At 50.2% G+C, this 18,926-nt stretch overlaps 1 protein-coding gene across 3 annotated transcripts in view; it reads left to right on the forward strand.

Annotated features, from left to right (window-relative positions):
- Positions 1 to 17,945: 17,945 nt before the first annotated feature.
- TLK2 (tousled like kinase 2) overlaps positions 17,946 to 18,926 on the forward strand; it is a 117,579-nt gene continuing 116,598 nt past the window's right edge. For 2 of the 3 annotated variants that reach the window (XM_041725162.1, XM_041725163.1), the window contains exon 1: positions 18,305 to 18,619. In XM_041725162.1, the coding sequence (XP_041581096.1) occupies positions 18,484 to 18,619 (136 nt within the window). In that variant the 5' untranslated portion in view covers positions 18,305 to 18,483. The other variant, XM_041725164.1, reaches the window with a different exon arrangement.

Below are 18,926 nucleotides of genomic sequence, written 5' to 3' on the forward strand. Positions count from 1 at the left end.
ATGGAGCCTGTCTCAGGTTGTCGTCTGAGTGCCTTAATCGTTAAGCAACCCAGTCTCAGCTCAGGTCTTCATCTCTGGGTCTTCAGGTCAGACCCCACATTGAGGGTGGAGCCTCCTTAAAAAAAAAAACAAAAAAAAAAACCCCCAAAACCAAAAAGGAATCGCAACTGCGCTCTGCGGAAGCTAGGAGAGGGGCCCTTCCGGTTCATGGATGGAGATGGTCCACAGAGAGGACAAGAGCCGTTGGAGGCTAACGGTGCTTGTCATCAGCTGGTCGATATCTGGAGTCTATTTCCTCACTATTTGCTGTATTTTTTAACTTTTTCATCAGTAACTATATATTGCCCTTTTTTGGTTAAAATATTCCTGGGTCAAACGAAAGAGGCTAAGCGCTGCTGACCGGCCCAGCGCCCTGATGCCTGAGCAGAGCGGTAGAGAAGGCAAACCGCGGCCCACCACACAACCCCCTTCTCCAGGACCTGCTCCCTTTCTCTAGGAACAGCCCCCCTCTCCGCCCTCCGACCCCGGAAGAACCCGGGCAGCCGTGTTCCCGCCCTATGACCTCTGTGGCCCCAGATGATTGGACGGGGGTGTGCATGTGACACCGGCCGAGCCAATCAGAGCCTCTCCCGGGACGGCGGCGCGAGAGCGCCCCTGGCGCTGGTGGCGGGTCCGAGGGCCTCGAGCTTAGGGCCTCTTGGTTGCCCTGAAGGTCGAGGTCAGGACAGACATTGATGTTGTGGGTGAGAGAGAGCCTGGCAGGCCGAGGGAGAAGCCCCTACCAACAAAAGCCCCGAGGGAGGCCAGGGTTGGGTCACCAGAAACAATGGTGGAGGAGGCGGGAGAGAGGCGGGGCTGAGTTGGGATGATTTCTCATTGCAATGAGAAGTTGCTGGAGAGTTTTTAAGAGAGGGAGTGGCCCGATCTGGATGACCTTCTAAAAGGTTAACACGGTGGGGTGGGGGGTGTATTGTGGGGGCGGGGCAAGGGTGGAGAGTTGTATGGTGGCCCCCGGGTATCCAGGCCGCTAAGGGTGGACCAGACTTCTGGGGTGGTGGCCGGGAAGATGGAGGGAGGGAGTCCATGCAGCACCCGGGGCGGGTGTGTGTGTGTGTGTGGGGGGGTGGAATCAGGTCCAGATGGGGTGATGGTGATGCTGTTACTGAGGTGGGAAAGAAGCTAAACATCAAGGCTTCCATTTGGACATTGTAGGTTGGAGGTGCATGTCCCAGGGAAGATGGAGAGGAAGGCAGTGGGGTACATGGGTCTGCAGTTGGGGAAGCTGGATGCCCGTGTGTGGGGTGGCATCCGTCTGCAGCTGGTGTTAAAGCCATGGGCCTAGATGAGACCACGTGGGAGCTGGAGAGGAGGGCCTAGCACAGAGGATTGGGAGAGGGGAAGGAGCAAGGAAGGAGGGAGGAAAGGAATGTGCAGCGACCCAGAGGTCCAGAGGAGACTGCCCTGGCCAAGCCTCCACAGAGAAGGACCCTTTGGATTTGGTGATGAACCTACCTGACCTTGGACAACCTGGGTGGAGATTTAATCTGGAAGTTAAATTGGGGTGGGCTTCATCCTTCACTGGAATCTGGATTTAAAAATAGTTATGAAGGACATTTTGGGGGCAAATGGCTAGATCTGAAAATGGATTTTATGTAAATAATATTGTACTAGCATTTGATTTCTTGTAATAATGGTCTGTGGTTAAGTAAGAGAATCCTGTCTCTTAGGAGACATGCGTTGTAGTATTTGTTGTGGTAATGAGCAGTGAAGGAGCAGGATGCGTGCAACTTTCCAATGGTTCAACAGTAACAACTAGATATAGCCACCTACGTATGTTTATATACGTAATTTATATATGCTCACCTATGTGTCTATTACCTATATATAAATTATATACTATATATAGGTGTCTTATCTGTTAGAGAAAAGGAAAGCAAATGTGGCAAAATGCTAATTAGGGAAAATCTAGGTCGAGGGTATTTTAATACTTTTCAACTCTTGTGTAGGCTCCTAGAAAAAAAAAATGGGAAAAAAGCAACTTAGAAGAATGAGTGATAGGTGATGAGGAAAGGGAACCCACAGAATTTTGAAAGAGAAAATGGTACAGTAGCTGGAGGAGAATGCGAGGTCGAGGCAGGATTTTACACAAAATTTTTCAAAATGAAAAAAATTTTAATAAGAGCATGTGTATGTTGACAGACATGATCCTGTGGAAAGAGAAACTGATGATGTAAGAAAGTGCTGAGAGGTACAGGACAAGGTCCTTGGGTAGGAAGGTGGCAGACCAGGGCCACCAGCACACAGAGGGTGGCCTTTGGCCCGAGGGGATGCTGTTGCATGCAGGGCCGGGCTCTGGGGTCACTGGTGCTAGATGGTCCTGTCTGAAGGCTTCCATTTTCTTCACGAAGTAGATCTGGGGCTGCCAGCTGGCTGACAGGACCCCAAGGGCAAGTGAGAGGTTCAAGCAGATTGGGGCACCGGGCCAAGAAAAAACTGGCAAATTTGTTATTTTGTGTTTAGGATCTGAATGAAGGGTATTCACTGGTTTAAGGAAGGAGCCAAGAGAGGAGAGATATAAGCCCTTACACCTCAGTCTTTCCGTCTGTAGCATAAGGGGATCATAGTGGGAGATCTCAAAGAATCTCACTCCTGTAGGCTCAGGGTCCCTTTGTGACAAGCACCTGCTGCGGGGCTTTACTGAATAGCATGTATTTGCATTGTTTAAGAATTAGAGATAGCTAGTAAAGACTGGACGCTTGCCTAGAGAGATTTCTAATTGAGGGTAAGAACGAATATATACAGAGAGACACTTGAAAGGCAGACTGGGTAAGCCTCCAGGGCACCCCTGGGGGGTGCAGGGGTGGCCCAGAGGTCCCTGGGCCTCTGAGATGCCTTGACGAGGCGCCGTTTGGGTGAGCGCAGCACGAAGCCCTTTGAGAGTAAATTCTGCTCTCTCCTGGCTCTCACTGAAGTTGGCATCACACAGCGTGAAATGAAACAGCAGATTAATGTGATTAACACTGAATAAACCTCTGTGTGCGAGCAAATATAGCATGAAGTGGGTTTGGGAATTTTAAAATATCTATTATTAAAGACAGCCCGCAGGGCCGCCGTGGCACCAATGACAAAGCCAGAGGCTGCCCGGGAACTTGATAATCCCACGGTCCTTTCCTCAGCAAGGTGCCGTTGTGGGGTGTCCCTACTGATGCTCTTTCCAGATCCTGTCGGGGGATTACCACCTGTACCCCATTTTAGAGAGGAAGAATCTCGAGCACTCAACAGCAGGTTTCCAGTATCACGTGAGCAGAGACCGTGGATGTCGTCACTGGCTCCCTGTGACCCACTGAGCACCAGAGGGAGGGAAGGCACCTCTCAGTCCCCTCCCACCCCCACCCCAACCCCAGAGCCCAGTGTGCCCTACTGGGATGTCCATTTCTGGCGTGCTTGCTGGGCGCCGGGCTCTGTGCTGAATGCTTTGTGCAGATGGTCTCATTTGGTCTTGATGACAACCCTTGGCGGCTGGTATTATTATTATTTTTTTAATTTTTATTTATTTATGATAGTCACAGAGAGATAGAGAGAGGCAGAGACACAGGCTCCATGCACCAGGAGCCCGACGTGGGATTCGATCCCGGGTCTCCAGAATCGCGCCCTGGGCCAAAGGCAGGCGCCAAACCGCTGCGCCACCCAGGGATCCCGGCGGCTGGTATTATTAACCCCAAGAGGAAACGAAGGGCAGAGAGGTTAAATACCTTGCCAAAGGCCACAGGGCAGAATCACGATTCAAACTCGGATTTTCGGATTTGTCTGAACCAGAGCTTGTGCTCTTGTCTGCCCAGCCAGCTGCCATCTTCCAGGAGAGCACAGTGTGGTGCAGACATTGGAGTTCCTGAAACCCTTTGCTGGGAAGCCTTAGCACAGCGCCCAGTGCAGGTAACAGGGCGCTTGACAAGTACCAGGGACTGTGGACAGAAGGATGACAGTCCAAACGGATGAATGAATGAATGGGAATGTGACTGCCTGCTTTGTGGGGTCTTTCTCTTCCAAAGGAAGATTTCCCCATAGCTTATGAACAATCTAATTAAGGCAAAGAGGCATCAGAGAATTGCTGGGCCTTTCCTTTATTAACTGTCAGGTCCAATCTGTAGGCTGTTTATATGCCAAGGTCAGAGATCAGTCTTTAGCTGCTGCTCTCCTTTGATTCATTCTGCAAAGCCCTGAACATAAAGTTTATTGATGCAAAACTGATTGGCAGGTAGAGGTAACAAGGTGGCAGGGATAGGGCGTATTAGAGTCTCAGCCACTCTGGGGTCGGTCCCACTCCTTTGCTGTGTTCCTTTTTTTTTTTTTTTTTTTTTAGATAGTCACCCAGAGAGAGAGGCAGAGACACAGGCAGAGAGAGAAGCAGGCTCCATGCACCGGGAGTCCTACGTGGGATTCGATCCAGGGTCTCCAGGATTGTGCCCTGGGCCAAAGGCAGGCGCTAAACCGCTGCACCACCCAGGGATTCCTTTTGCTGTGTTCCTAAGCCATGCTCCGGTTGCTGGGTCATAGCTGTGAGCACTACAGTCCAGATGAGCAGTAAATGTCTGGACCTTTGGCCGTGTTCAGGGAGCCCATCGAGATGAGGAGGGGAAGGAGTCCTTATCCCTGGTTTTGTCTATTAATTTGGCAAGGAGAGAGTAAGGAACAGAATTTACATAGGGATGGTCTTGAAACTTCACAGACCAAAGGAAATCCTTGGTAAGGCCTCCCTCAGACAGGCCTGGGAATCGGAAGGAGGGGGGTCATTGTTACATCTGCACTTTGCAGCCAGCGCAGGACTAGGATTACCCCGTTACCCCGGTGCTCAGCCCTGTCTCTCTGTCGTGCCCCTGCCAATGCGTCCTCCGCAAAGGGGCGGGGGGGGGGGGGTAGGGGAGCATTCGAGACTCCGCTTGCTCATGCTGCTTGCAGAGCGTCTTGGGATAAAAACCAGAAGGTAGGCTGTGAGTTCCAGGAGAGGGTGGATTCAGGAGTTGATGAAGCTTGTGCCATTCAAGATATGGAAAGGTCTCTAATATTATTCCCTTGTATCAAAACCAAACTTGATTCCGTCTGATCTGAGAAAAAGCCAGGCTGCAGTTCATTTTATTATTTATTATTATTTTTAAGATTTTTATTTGACAGAGTGAGAGAGCACAAGGGAGGGAGAGGGAGAAGCAGGCTCCCGCGGGGAGTCCGATGCGAGACTAGATTCCAGGACCTGGGATCACGCCCTGAGCCAAAGGCAGGTGCTCAATGGCTGAGCCACCTAGGCATCACCTCCTGCAGTTCATTTTATTTTATTTTTTTTTTCTGCAGTTCATTTTAAATGTAATTTAGAAATAGTGGTTTTCCACAGCAAACAGCTATCTGGATTTAACCCCACCCTCCCTTACAAATTAAACAGTCCATTTAGAAGCAAAGTAACAATAATGATGATAGTAACAAAATTTAACCAACCCCCACCCTCCCTTTTTTATTTCCTTAGGAAATAATCCAGGTTCAAGGTCTAGGCTGAGCAGGGAATGTCTCCTTTCCTGGTCTGTTTCTGGACAGGTAGGGAGACAAAATTCCTTTCCTCTTCTGTTGCAGGGCTGGGCCCAGGTTGCACAGAGCTACAGACAGAAATGTCCACCAAGGAGCAGGGAGGGACCTGGGGCTTCCATGGCTGTACCCTCCCTTGAATTCACTGAATGCTGAGCAATTGTTATTGTCAGGCACTGGGATAGGAAGGTACGGAAGGAAAGATCCCAGAGGGGCGCCAGTCGATAATACTCTTGCTCTCCTGGTCATGAGTTCAAGCCCCACATTGGGGGTAGAGCGTGCTCAAAAATTCTTTAGAAAAGGATTATGGAGACCCCCACACTGACCACTAACCATAATGGAACATAATAAATGCTATATTCGCAACAAGAATAAAGTGTTTTAGGTGCATAGAGAAAGAAGGAGAGTGGGACTGGCTACAGTGGTTCTGGGAGTGGTTCCCAGGCCAGCAGCAACAGCCATACCTGGGAAATTAGAAATGCAAATGACAGGCTCTACCACAGACCCACTGAATTAGAAACTCTGGAGGTGGGGCCAAGTGAACAGATTTGAAGAAGCCCCCAGGTGATTGTTATGTAAACTATAGTCCTGGGATTAATACAGGGCTTGGCAAACCACCTTGCACCAGCAGTTTATTTTTGCAAATAGAGTTTAACTGGGAATAGCCACAGTCCTTCATTTACATATCATCTGTGGCTATTTTCCTGCTGGCACATAGAGTTAAGTAGTTGTGACAGAGACAATAGTAGCCTGAAATATTTACAATATCCAGCCCTTTATAGAAAATGTTTGCTGCCTCCCAAGGAGTAGGGGTGAGGAGAGGTGGGTCCCCTGCTTGCCCAACCCTTCCCATGGCTGGTGCTGCTAGTGCCTCTGGCAGTCAGTCATACTTGAGGCAGCAGTGCGGGACTCAGCTCTAGTTTGGAGACTTCCTGAAAACTCTATAAACAAAGTCAATTCTATGTATCATAAATAGGTATCGGTCAACACAATTAGGAAGGTGGTTTTTTTAAAAGTCAAATGAGCAAAAAGAAGTCTTCATTCCAGGAAGCCCCATGTTACTCCCTGCCTCTTTGGCCAAGCACTGTGCTTGATGCTTTAAGCATACCTTTCTGGATGGGTATCCTGTCCTCATTTTACAGATAAGGAAGTTGAAGCTCGGAAGATGAAGTAACCAGCCCAAGTTCACAGAGCTCAGCAGAGTAGAACTTGGATCAGATCCTGGTTCAGGCTTGCTCCCATGTCAGGATCTTTGCCCCATGCTCACCAGCTGTTCCTCACCTCTAGGAATAGAGGTAGGGCAATGCCACCAGTTGACAATGGGACACTCCACAGGAATCTGTTAACATACTACATACACTTTTCATACTTTTTCTAGTAAAAGAGACAAATCAGCAGGCATTGGAGAACCAAACCCAGGCCCCCTTCTTGGGGGTGGGGTGTGCTCTGGGGAACAGGGGGAGGAGATGGAGGGCCTGCAAGAGCATAGGACCAGCTCCCCCACTGCAGGCGCCCAGTGGGGCAAGTGCTGCATCAGTGCCAGGTGTGATGCTGGCTTTCAGGCAGTGTGAACACCAGAGGCCTCCCAGCCCCCTTCCCTTTCCTCAAGTACCATTACGGCAGGTGGCTTAGCCTCTGCTCAGCTACTTGTTGTCAACGTGAAGGTATGTATAAGGGCGCCCCAGGGAAGAAGGACTTGGTCAGGTGAATCTCGTGTCCATGCGAGAAGAAAAAAGAACCTACCAGGGTGTTTCCTGCTCTGATATAGGAATGGAATGAATGGGCTGGTCTATAGGTGCCAAGTTTGCAGTTAGACTGAGGAAGTAGTTTCTGTGTGATATCCTTGCAAGGTTGATGCTAGAGACTAGAACAAAAGTAAAATCTTGTCCTGTGACCCCTTGAGCAACCTGGGAGCCAATACACCATTGTCTGGGTAGCAAAAGCAGTGACCAAGGAAGTCCACCCTCTTGTACACAATTACCTGTTTTGGCTTCCACATATTTTTGTTAGATTAGGAAGACAACATTCCTTTGTATGTGTGTGTGTGTGTGTGTGTGTGTGTGTGCGCGCGTGTGACAAAAACATTCTTAACAATAGAGCTTGGGATGTGAGGCAAAAGTTAAAACCTCAGAAAACAGAAAGTGGGTTTTTAAATTTATTTTAAAGGTTTTATTTATTTATTCATGAGACACACAGAGAAAGAGAGAGGCAGAGACACAGGCAGAGGGAGAAGCAGGCTCCATGCAGGGAGCCCGACGTGGAACTCGATCCCCGGACTCCAGGATCACGCCCTGGGCTGAAGGCGGGCGCCAAACTGCTGAGCCACCCAGGTGTCCCTGTTTTTTGTTTTTAAAGATTTTATTTATTTATTCATGAGAGGCAGAGACATAGGCAGAAGGAGAAGCAAGCTCCTTGTGGGGATTCTGATCCGGGACTCGATTCCAGAACCCCAGGATCACAACCTGAGCCAAAGGCAGACCACTGAGCTACCTAGACATCCTGATAGCAAGTGTTTTGAGGAGACTAATGATAAACTGCTCTTTTATCAAACTAATCAGTGGCCATGATCAGACATTTTTATTGTTAATATTTTTTAAATGATTTTATTTATTTGACAGAGTGCTCACACATGTGCACGTGCTGGGGAAAGGGCAGAGGGAGAGAATCTCAAGCAGACTCCCCACTGATCAGAGAGGTGGAGGGGTGCTCGATCCCACAACCCTGAGATCACAACCTGAGCCAAAAATCAAGAGTCAGATGCTTAATTGACTGAGCCAGCCAGGTGCTCCTGATTTTTTATTATTTTAAACAAACTTCTTTGAAAAAATAAGCATCTCAGAGTGTCTTCTACATGCCAGCCTCCGTGCTAGTCTCTCTTAGCCTAGGTCACCCAGCCTTACAGCAACTCTGAGGGGTCCCTTTACAGATGGAGTGGCTGGGGAAAAAAAAGATGGGGTGGCTGGGGCTCAGTCAGGGGAATGACACCGGACTGGGCCTCACTGACGGGGAGGGAGAGCTGAGTTTTGAACCAGGTCTTATGACTCTGTGTCTTCTATTCCTTTCACAGCATCGCATTTACTTTGCACCAAACTCTGGATTTGGGAGGCACCTGGGTGGCTTAGTTGGTTAAGTGTCTGCCTTTAGCTCAGGTCATGATCTTAGGGTCCTGGGATCGAGCCCCACATTGGGCTCTGTGCTCAGGGAGGAGTGTGAGATTCTCTCTCTCTGCCCCTCCTCCCTTCACATTCTCTCTCTCTCTCTCTCTCAAATAGATAAATCTTTTTTTTTTTTAATTTTTTTTTATTTATTTATGATAGAGAGAGAGAGAGAGAGAGGCAGAGACACAGGCAGAGGGAGAAGCAGGCTCCATGCACCGGGAGCCTGACGTGGGATTCGATCCCGGGTCTCCAGGATCGCGCCCTGGGCCAAAGGCAGGCGCCAAACCGCTGCGCCACCCAGGGATCCCCTCAAATAGATAAATCTTTAAAAAAAAAATCAAGATACTGGGCAGCCTGGGTGGCTCAGCGGTTTGGCGCCGCCTTCAGCCGAGGGCCTGATCCTGGAGACCTGGGATCGAGTCTCGCATCAGGCTCCCTGTGTGGAGCCTGCTTCTCCCTCTGCCTGTGTTTCTGCCTCTCTCTCTCTCTTTCTCTCTCCGTGTCTCCCATGAATAAATAAATAAAATCTTAAAAAAAAATCAAGATACTAAAGTATATTTTAGGGTGGTGGTTCTTGGACCAGATGGAACCACACTCCCATCAATAACAGACCCTGGGGCTCTGGATAGTCTGTAAAGGCTGTACACTATGCGCAGGTTTCTGGGGCCAGCTGTGATGTCAACTTCTTTTTCCCTGTTGCAACTGTTGTTTTAGGGAGATCTTGCCTTGAAAAATCATTTCGTTTTGCATTTACATGATCCTTTTTTTTTTCCTTCCAAATCTCAAAAAGCTTTATTGTGTTAACAGGCTTCATCCTCGGAGCAAGCTTGGGAGGAGAACAGGTGTTAGCTGTCAGCCTGATAGATGAGGAAATTGAAGTAACTTTCCTAAAGTCTTCGGCTAATAAATGTTAAAGCAGAGCCTAAAACTGGAAGCCTCACCAAGATACCTGCAAACCCCTGAGAACAAGACTTGGAAGACTCAACAAGTGTAGGATGAGATCAGCCACCTACAAAGAAGCAGGGTTGGCTAAAAATGGGCGATCCAAATGTCTAAGAAAATGTAAGCCTCTACATTGCTTGTGGTTTCAGAAGAGCTGTCATCTGCCCACCCAGCATCTAAGAGAGGAGTCTAAAAAGAAGGGCTCTGGTGTAATTCCACAACAGGGACAGACCAACACCCTGGCTTTTTAGAAGACAGTGTCCTGTTTCGAGGAATTGGAAACGGCAGCTGAACGTAGCTTGACACAGTGGAGCCAGTAAGATTAGCCCAGTCATCCCCCTGGCCTGCGGAGGAACCTCCTGGTGTGGTTTGCCTTCCTGAGTAGCTTTTCTGTGAGCAGAGTCAGCTGGTCAAATGTCGCTGCTTGGCAGTCTTGTTCTTTTAAAGGGAGTGAGTTGACATCATGGGTGTGTACCATTCTCTCAGCATTTTTGTTACATTCTTCCTGAGTTAGATTAACTCCGAAGCAAGGGACCTGAAGAACTGAGAACCGGGTTCTGAGTGATGTGACTTCGATAAGAGTTGTTTGGTTATTACCTAAATAACCAAACAACTGCCCATGCGTGGTAAGCCATCACAGGAAGTGCAAAGCAGCTGCCAGCTAGGGAAGGCAGGGAACGCAATAAATATGGGGTCATGAAACGAGACCCCAGAACGGGGTGGAAGAAAGTTAGAGTTAACTGAACCAAACTAGAAAAGTAGGTGGAACCTGGGACAGGCCAGGAGGGGCAGAAGGGAACCCTAGCCCCCACCCCATACAGCGGAGACCCCAGTGCAGCAGGGGGCCAACTGCACTGGCTTTGTAGAATCCCGGCCCCCTGCCTCTGAGCTGGCTGGGGACCTCATACCTCTTCTGCACTTTCTCCTCCTCATCTGTATGGTGGGCCTCCCTTAAGGTGGAAGGGATTAAATGTGATAATGAACATGCTCTCATTCTAGTGCCTGCCCTATAAATGCTCAATAAGTGCTTTTTGTCATAATCCCTATCCTTTGGGATTAGACATTAAACACAGACTCAAAACTGTTGAAACACACTACAGCATTAAGTACCCTGCTGCACCAGAACCTTGCTGCAATTGTGGTATGCCTGTGTGCTGTGCTCCATGGCTGGCACAGTTCTCACTAGCACCAGAGAGCCCAGAAACAAAGTTGGCCTGCAAGTTCTGGGCCCGGGGCATTTTCATTTACTGTTTCCCCTTCCTGGAAGGCTCTTGCCCTAGACAGTGACAGGGTTTACACGTTCATTTCATTTAGGCATCTGCTCAGATGGCACATTATCAGAGAAAAGCTGTGCTTGACCTACCTCTCTATAGAAAGTAGCATCTCTACTGCCACCAGGGCCTAGTGCTCTATTCATGTTTCCTGCCTGCTTTCTCCTCACACACTCATTACCCTTGACATTCAATCACGAGTTTATTGTTTCTCCAAGTGGCATGCACATGAGAGCAAGCATTTGATTTGGGGCTGTGCTCTTCTTTTTAACATGCCCTCCTCACTTCCTTCTACTCAAAAGCCTAGAATGGTTGTCCCGTGAAAGAGGTGGGAGGCTCTTCTCATTCTATCACCTAAAGGCAGATACTTGCCAGTTCCATATTGTTATCACGTATACACAGAAGATAGGACACACTTCCTGTGATGTAAAAATCTGTGGCCATGCCAGTTAGGTAGCTGATGGACAGCATTCTGGGGAGAAGGATGGTAAGTGCAAAGGCTCTGAGGTGGGAGCAGACAGCGAGGCTGGAGTAGAGGAGCTGGGGGCTGAAGTAGAAGTTAATTCCAAGGTTTCTGGTCTAGATGGTGAAAGAATAGAATTGACGTTTGCTAAAATGAGTCAGCTCCGGGGAAGAGCAGGTTTTGGGTATGTGAAGTTTTCAGATGCTTGCAGTTTGAAAGTATCTGCCACAAATCCAGTGGCATACCAAGTGCTTTACATACATTATGCCCATTGCACAGGTAGGAAAGTTGAGGCACCAGAACTTGCATCTCATAACATGTATATAGAAGGGCTAGGCTTTGAACCCTGGCTGTCCTCCAAAGGCCTGTCACTCTGAGAAGTGCTGGTCATTAAAGGAAGAGCTAAGAGAGGAGACTTGCCTCATTTTGGAAACATCAATAATTGGGTATGGTGAACTCACAAAGGTCTTTCTGGATTTGGAATGGTAACTTTATGGAAATTAAAAGGGAGCCTGATATCACGGGAGTTTTGGGGCTGCAATCCCTTTGGCCTCAGCAAGGTTGCCGGCAAATCCATTTCCACGTCCATCAGGCCATCATCACATGATGCCAAAACAATGGAATGAAATGTGGAAAATCTGTTTGAGGTTATTATCCTGGGTTATACTCCCAAATTTTCATATTTTCTAAGATTTGCTTACTTAGAAATCATTCACAAAAATTAGCATTAAACAGACAAACCTTTCAAGGCCTTGATACGCAGTATGGTCTGCAGACCAGCAGCAAGAGCATCACCTGGAAGCTGCCGGAAATGCAGAGCCTCAGGTTCCATCCCAGACTTTTCTTTCTTTTTTTTTTTTTTTTAAGATTTTATTTATTTGAGAGACAGAGAGTGAACGAGAGGGAGCATGAGCGAGGTGAGGGACAGAGGGAGAAGCAGGCTCCCCGTTGAGCAAGGATCCTGAAACCAGGCTCGATCCTGGGACTCTGGGATCATGACCTGAGCCAAAGGTAGATAGATGCTTAACCGACTAAACCACCCAGGGGCCCCCCATCCCAGACTTATTAAGTCAGAACCTGCATTTAGCAAGATGCCCAAGGGATACAGATGCTCATTACAATTTGAGAAGTCCTTGGCCTGGAGCCGACACAGACAAACTTTTTCTGTAAAAGACTAGATAGTAAATATTTCAGGTTTTACTGGCCTGTCACAATTATTGTTTTGTTTTTGTGGTGCAAAAGCAGCCACAGACAACATGTAAAGGATTAGTGTGGCTGTGTTCTAATGAAACTTTTATGGATGCCAAAATTAGAATTTTATGTAATTTTCATGTGTCATACTATTCTTTTTATTTTCTTTCAACTGTTTAAAAATGTAAAGCTCATTCTTAGCTCAGAGGCTGTACCAAAAGGCACTCATTTTCTGAATTGCCTTTTGGGGGCTGACCATGCTCAAGCCTCCTGCCCCTCACTGGGTGATCCCCTTCTTTCCTCCCTACGAACATGGGGCTTGGGCTCCCATCCCCTCATGACCTATGTCAGAAGGTTGATGGCTTAAGCCTAATATAAAAAGCCATAGAAGAGGGGCGCCTGGCTGGCTGAATCAAGATCTGACTCTTGATCTTGGGGTCATGAGTTCAAGTCCCATGTTGGGTGTAGAAATTACAAAAAGAATTATAAACTTTAAAGACACCTATTTTTGTTTTTAAAGCCAACAGAGGAACTGAGATTTTAAAAATATACTTTTGGGGATCCCTGGGTGGCGCAGCGGTTTGGCGCCTGCCTTTGGCCCGGGGCGTGATCCTGGAGACCCGGGATCGAATCCCATGTCGGGCTCCCGGTGCATGGAGCCTGCTTCTCCCTCTGCCTATGTCTCTGCTTCTCTCTCTCTCACTGTGTGCCTATCATAAATAAATAAAATTTAAAAAAAAAATAAAATAAAATAAAAAAAATAAAAATATACTTTTGCTAGTTACCACAAATACGGGGGAATCAGTAGCTAAGGGAGGGGGCTTGTGACATTGAAGTGCATTTGCTCTCTTTTGCTTTTTTTTTTTTTAAGACTTTATTTCTTCAGGAGAGAGAGAGAGAAAGAGAGACAGGCAGAGGGAGAAGCAGGTTCCACGCAGGGAGCCCAACGTGGGACTCAATCCGGGTTCTCCAGGATCATGCCCTGGGCTGAGGGCAAGTGCTAAACCGCTAAGCCACCCAGGGATCCCCTCTTTTGCTCTTCTATTTGTCTATCTTGCATTTCAGCTGCTGGGAAGAAGGAACACACAATGCAGAGGAAAGACAATTATTAAAAAATAACTTTTGGGGAGGGAGTTGGAAGAGGAAATAAGAAAAGGGAGGTACTCTCCAGGAGAATAAGAAGATCGTTCCGTGGTCAGTGGGCTGTGGGGGAGAATGGATTACTCGATAAATAAAGCAAATGGTGTCAAGGGCACTCGCTCAAGAGTTTGTGAAGCAAGCTAGGCGGGAGGAGGCTATGACAAACAGAGACAGGAGACTGACTGGCAGAGTCAGATGAAGGCCGAGACCTGAATTTTAAAAATCTGTAGTGTATGTTTATGGCAACCAACCACTTTTCCATTTGGTAGGAATGGGGAGAAGGGGGGAAATAAGGTTGACTCAACACTTACTATAGGTCACGTCAGGCATGGTTGGAAGACATTTCCCATCGTTTCCATTTTAATTAAAGCAACTCACAGAATTAGGTGTGCTGGCCAGTTTTTAGAGAACCCCAGAGGTGAAGAAGCAGGATTGGAACGGAGTTTGGTCCGGTCACAAATACTTTAGTATTTCATAGTGTCCTGCCTAGTGCAATGTCTAGCGGAAATACTGCCTTCATGAAATTCCTTATTTATTCTTATGTTGAGAAACCCTCAATTCTCAGGGTCTCAGGGGTGGGGGAACAATATAGAGACTGGGCAGGTGACTTGTTTTTCTCTACTCCCCGCACCACCCTGCACCCCCCCCCCCCGACCCCGGCAACAAATATAATGCTTTCATTAAAAAGACGTTAAGTCCTTTTTCTTTATTTTTTGGTCTTTTTCCTGTTATGAAACAAAACATCTAAACAACTCAGAACACTAGCAGCCTCGTTTCCAAAGTTAAATTGTGCGCCCTTAAACCAATCTAATGGCAAACATACATAAACCCTTGCAGAAATGTGGAGTTTGGTGGCCATTTATTCAGGAATTACTCTATCAGGCATATATATAGATATATCTCATTTAATCCTCCCAGAATCCTGGGAGATGTTAACACCATTTTGTGGATAAAGAAACTGAGGCATGGAGAACTTAAGTATCTTGCTTAAGGCTACACAGCTGATAAGAGTCTGGAAGGATTAAAATCAAGGACCTTGCCTAGTAAGTTTGTCCTCTTAGCCACCACATTGCAGGCTCCTTTTAGAAAAGGTGCAATCACGCTAGGACTATCAACCTGCTCAGTATCATATGCCAGGATCTTTTTGTTGCAGCTGGTGGATATTGTGAAACATTCAAGGAGATGCTGGACAATCATTAGTGTGGTACAAGTCAAAAAGCCAAAGGTTAAACCAGTTTCTCCCGGTGTCTTCCTCAGAACAACACCTTTTCCAGGACTACACTCAACCAACCAACCAAACAACCAACCCACCCAAACTAGAGTGGTAGTTCCAAAATTAATGGAAAAATACTGAAAAACTCCACCTCCCTCACCTCCAAGACTGCCATATGCATTTTACACATTTTAGGCTCCAAGTAGTACTGAAATAATGGATTCCATTTAGTTTTAACCAACAGTTTCCCAAGGACCCAAGTACAATGTCTACTCTCTTTAAAGCCTATTAACCAATCAAGGTTTGCAGAGTACATCTTGGGGAACACCAGAACCAGCCTGAGGCATGTCCAGCCAGCTCCACGGTCTTCTCTGTGACTATGGACATGAACCTGGAGGAGCTGTCATGCATTCCCCTGAAGACAGGAGCAGATGATCAACGTGCATGGCTTCTGACTGGATCCCTGTCTGAGCCTTCTACAGCTAATGGGAATTGGGCCTTTGCATGGGGCATGTCACCATTTGCCAGTCTGGGACAAGGGAGTCTGATAAAGTTGCCATGTGAGTACACACATTTTAAACAAGTTGGTTCACGAACCCAAGGTTCAGTTGCATTGTGAGAGGTACCATCTGACAAGATAATTTACTTTGAAATTACCCATCTTTCTCTGGGAAAGGGTAAGGTTCTTTTCCCTCGCTGTTGATATTTGATATCTTCATTTCTACAATGCTTATAAATAGAAGCACCCAATCTTTGTGGTAAGCAAATTCATTAAATTCCTACAAGCAATTCCTAATAGGACCAGTGTTAAATCCAGAGTGGGGCTGTGAATAGATCTACACCAGTGTGAGTTCTTTGACACGCAGAGAAAAACACACCAGGAAAAGTGAAACTAAAAATATCACCTTTCCCTGTATTGCAATGATTATTCGAAATAATTACCTCATCAAATGGAATCCTAGCCTTTTCGACCTGGAAAGGCCTTTGTAAATCTAGTCCAAACCCTTCCTTCATAGATGAGGTTGGCAAAGCTTGAAAAGGGTGAGTGACAGGTCCATGCAGCTTGTCGGTGGAACAGCTGGACTGAACTCGGCTCTCTCTGTCCAGTGCTCTTTCTCCTAAACTCTTTTCTCCCCATTTAAGACATTCCAGTGTTGTTTTAAGGAGTTGCTTTCTTGATCATTCACTATAATGCAAAAGCTTGCCTCATTTGCTGTTTTTGTGTGTGTGTGTGTGTGTGTGTTGGAGGGGAAGGCAAGTCCTACCTATATCATCTGCCCCTTGGTTCTCTGGCTAGCTCTCCACCTTGACCTCTCCTCCTACCCTCTGCCCCCAGCTGGCTCTCCCCCTCCCCTTCAAACATTGTTATCTTTGGCAATATGTGTGTGCACTTTCCAACCTGGCTGGGATCTGGGGCAAGGTGACTCTTGGTTTAATGGATTTTTTTCCCACAGTGCCCGAATTGGTCCAAGGGTATGGAAGGTCAGACAAGGAACAAAAAGTAAACTGCCATCCTCGGCCCTTTCAGCAGGTCTGTGTTCTGTTAATACAACAAGAATTAAGAAAAAATAAGAGAAAAAGGCAGAAACTCCACTTGAAGTACTTGCCTACCCCCTGGAAAAGTTCAAGGCTGTTGTTCATTGTCTGAATTTTCCCCTTGTGATTCACTTGTATTCCTTAAATCATCTTCAGATGTCTGATCATGGAAGCGTCAGAGGAAAATACAAAGTTGAGTATTTGCGTTGAAGTCAGTGTCCTGGCTCCTAGGAGTCAGTGGAGAATGTGCTCCCCCCGCCCCCCCTTTGGGCTGAGAGATCAGAGTGGGAGTCTCTTCTTCCCACGCTGGAGGCCCTCCAGGCTGCGGGGGCTACTGGGCACAAGAGCTCACCTCTTCCTAGTTCTCATTGCCCAGGAGACATTCTGTGTGGGCCAGGCCTCTGTTTTCTATGCTAGTCCTACCCGCAGGTCCCGCTAAGTACCCAGGAGGGCCGTGTTTTTTTTTTTTTTTTTTTTTTTTAATCAGAGGTTGCAATGGAACCTCCCCTTGGGTGCCCGGGGCGTCCCTTTGGGGTAGCGCCCCCCCTTCCGGAGGGCAGCATCCTGGCGGGGGTGGGGGCTCAGCTTTGATCCCTGGGCACCTTTTGTCCCTAGAGGCGCCCTCCGCCAGCCAGGTACGTGGAGGGAAAGTGCTGTCCGTTTTCCAGGGTTTGGGGAGCCGGACGGTCCCTTAGCAGAGCGGCGGGGCGTGCGAGAGGCCAACGCGGTGGGCACGGCGAACTCACTAGCTGGGCGTCTCCGAGGAAGTTCGGGCGGGGTCCGCCGGCTCCCGGGCTTTCTTCCTCCAAAATCCATTCCTGGGCAGAGCAAGCCCGCTTCTCACCCAAACTCGTGGAGGCGAGGGGCTGGGCGGGCGCGGGGCTCGGCGAGGCGGATCGGGGAGCGCCCGGCCCAGGCGGCGAGGCCCCTCCAGCGCCGGTCCGCGGCCCAGGGCGCCGGCCCGAGCGCCTCGGCCAGGCCGGTCGGTCCCGCGGGCGGGGGCCGGTGACAGACGATCGGCGGCGGGGGCTCCCGGACTCCGGCCCGGGTCGAGCTCGGGGCGGCCCGTCGCCGGCGCCGCCCGCGCGCCTGCCCTCAGCCGCCCGGCGAGGCGGCGGCCTCCTCCGCCGGCGCGGGGTCCCCTGGTTAACCCCTGCCCGCCAGCCTGGCCGCTGATTGGAGGAGGCGGGGCGCCGGGGCAGCGGGGACCCCCCCACCTTCCTCGTCCCCTCCCCCTCCTCCCCCACTGCCGGCTCTTCCCCCACCCCCCCCAGGACCCCCCCTGCCTCCCAGCCGTGCAAATCTCGCGAGGAAACACGCGGTTTCACTAGTGTGTTTACACCGATCACTACTAATCCGGACCGAACCGATCCGGATTAAGGGGCCGGAGGCGGGTCCTGGGCACCAGCGGTTCCGACCCCCCCCCCCCGCCCTCCGCGCCGCACCCGAGTGGCCCCCAGCCGAGCGGGCCCCCACCTCCCGGCCCGGCCTGGGCCCTCTTGCGCCTCCCTTGGCCTTTGTCCGGCGCCAGGAGGCCGGTCCCGCGCCCCCCGCGGCCGCCCGGGCCCGGGCCCGCGTCAGGCGCCTGGCTCTGTACGCGAGCCCGGGGATCTGCGGCCTCCGCGGCCCCCCTCCCCCGCCCGCCCTCTCGTGGAGCCCGGCGCCGGCGGCGGCTGCCCGGGCGGGGGGTTGCGGCGCTCAGGAGAGGCCCCGGCTCCGCCCCGGGCCTGCCCAAGGGGAGAGCCGAGCGGTCCGCGGCCGGGTCGGGTCGGGGCCCCTCCCGGGAGGAGCGTGGAGCGGCGGCGGCGGCGGCAGGTGAGAGGCTGAGCCCCGGGCGGGGGAGGGCGCCGGGCCTGGGGCATTAACCGTCCGGGGGACCCCCTCAGCTGAGGAGGCTGCGGCCCGGGCCCACTCGGGGGCCGCCGCCGGGCCGCAGCTCCTCGGCGCTGAGGCGGGAGGGGCTCCCCGAGGGCTGCGGGTCGCCGAGGGGCCGGACTGAAGATGGGGGAGGCCCAGGCGGCCCCGGCCTGGGAGTGGGGCCGGCGGCCGGCAGGGCGAAGGGGACGCCCCGGCAGCTGGAGGCCCCGGCAGCCTCCCGGGCGCCCCCGAGAGCCGGCCCGCCCTCCCTCCGTGACAGGTGGGCCTGGAGTTGGGGAAAGTTTGGAGCCGGCGGGAGGCGAGGGGCGCCGGGACCAGGCCCCATCGGTTCTGCTTCCCGGCTGTGGGCTGCAGGGAGGATCCCGGTCCAAGGCCCTGCTGGAATGAGACAGAGTGGAGATTTCCTCAACATGAGTTGACATTAAATGGAATAACCGCTGGGGCGTTATTTTCCGGTCCAGGCCTGGGGATGGAGGTTTAGGAAATGTTCCGAGAGACCCTAGGGTGTGAGGGAGGCTGCAACCTCTGCCATTCAGGCCTTGATTAGGGCAGGGCGAGACGCGAGG

This window comes from Vulpes lagopus, chromosome 12 (assembly GCF_018345385.1).
Source record: "Vulpes lagopus strain Blue_001 chromosome 12, ASM1834538v1, whole genome shotgun sequence".
Classification (NCBI taxonomy): Eukaryota; Metazoa; Chordata; class Mammalia; order Carnivora; family Canidae; genus Vulpes; species Vulpes lagopus.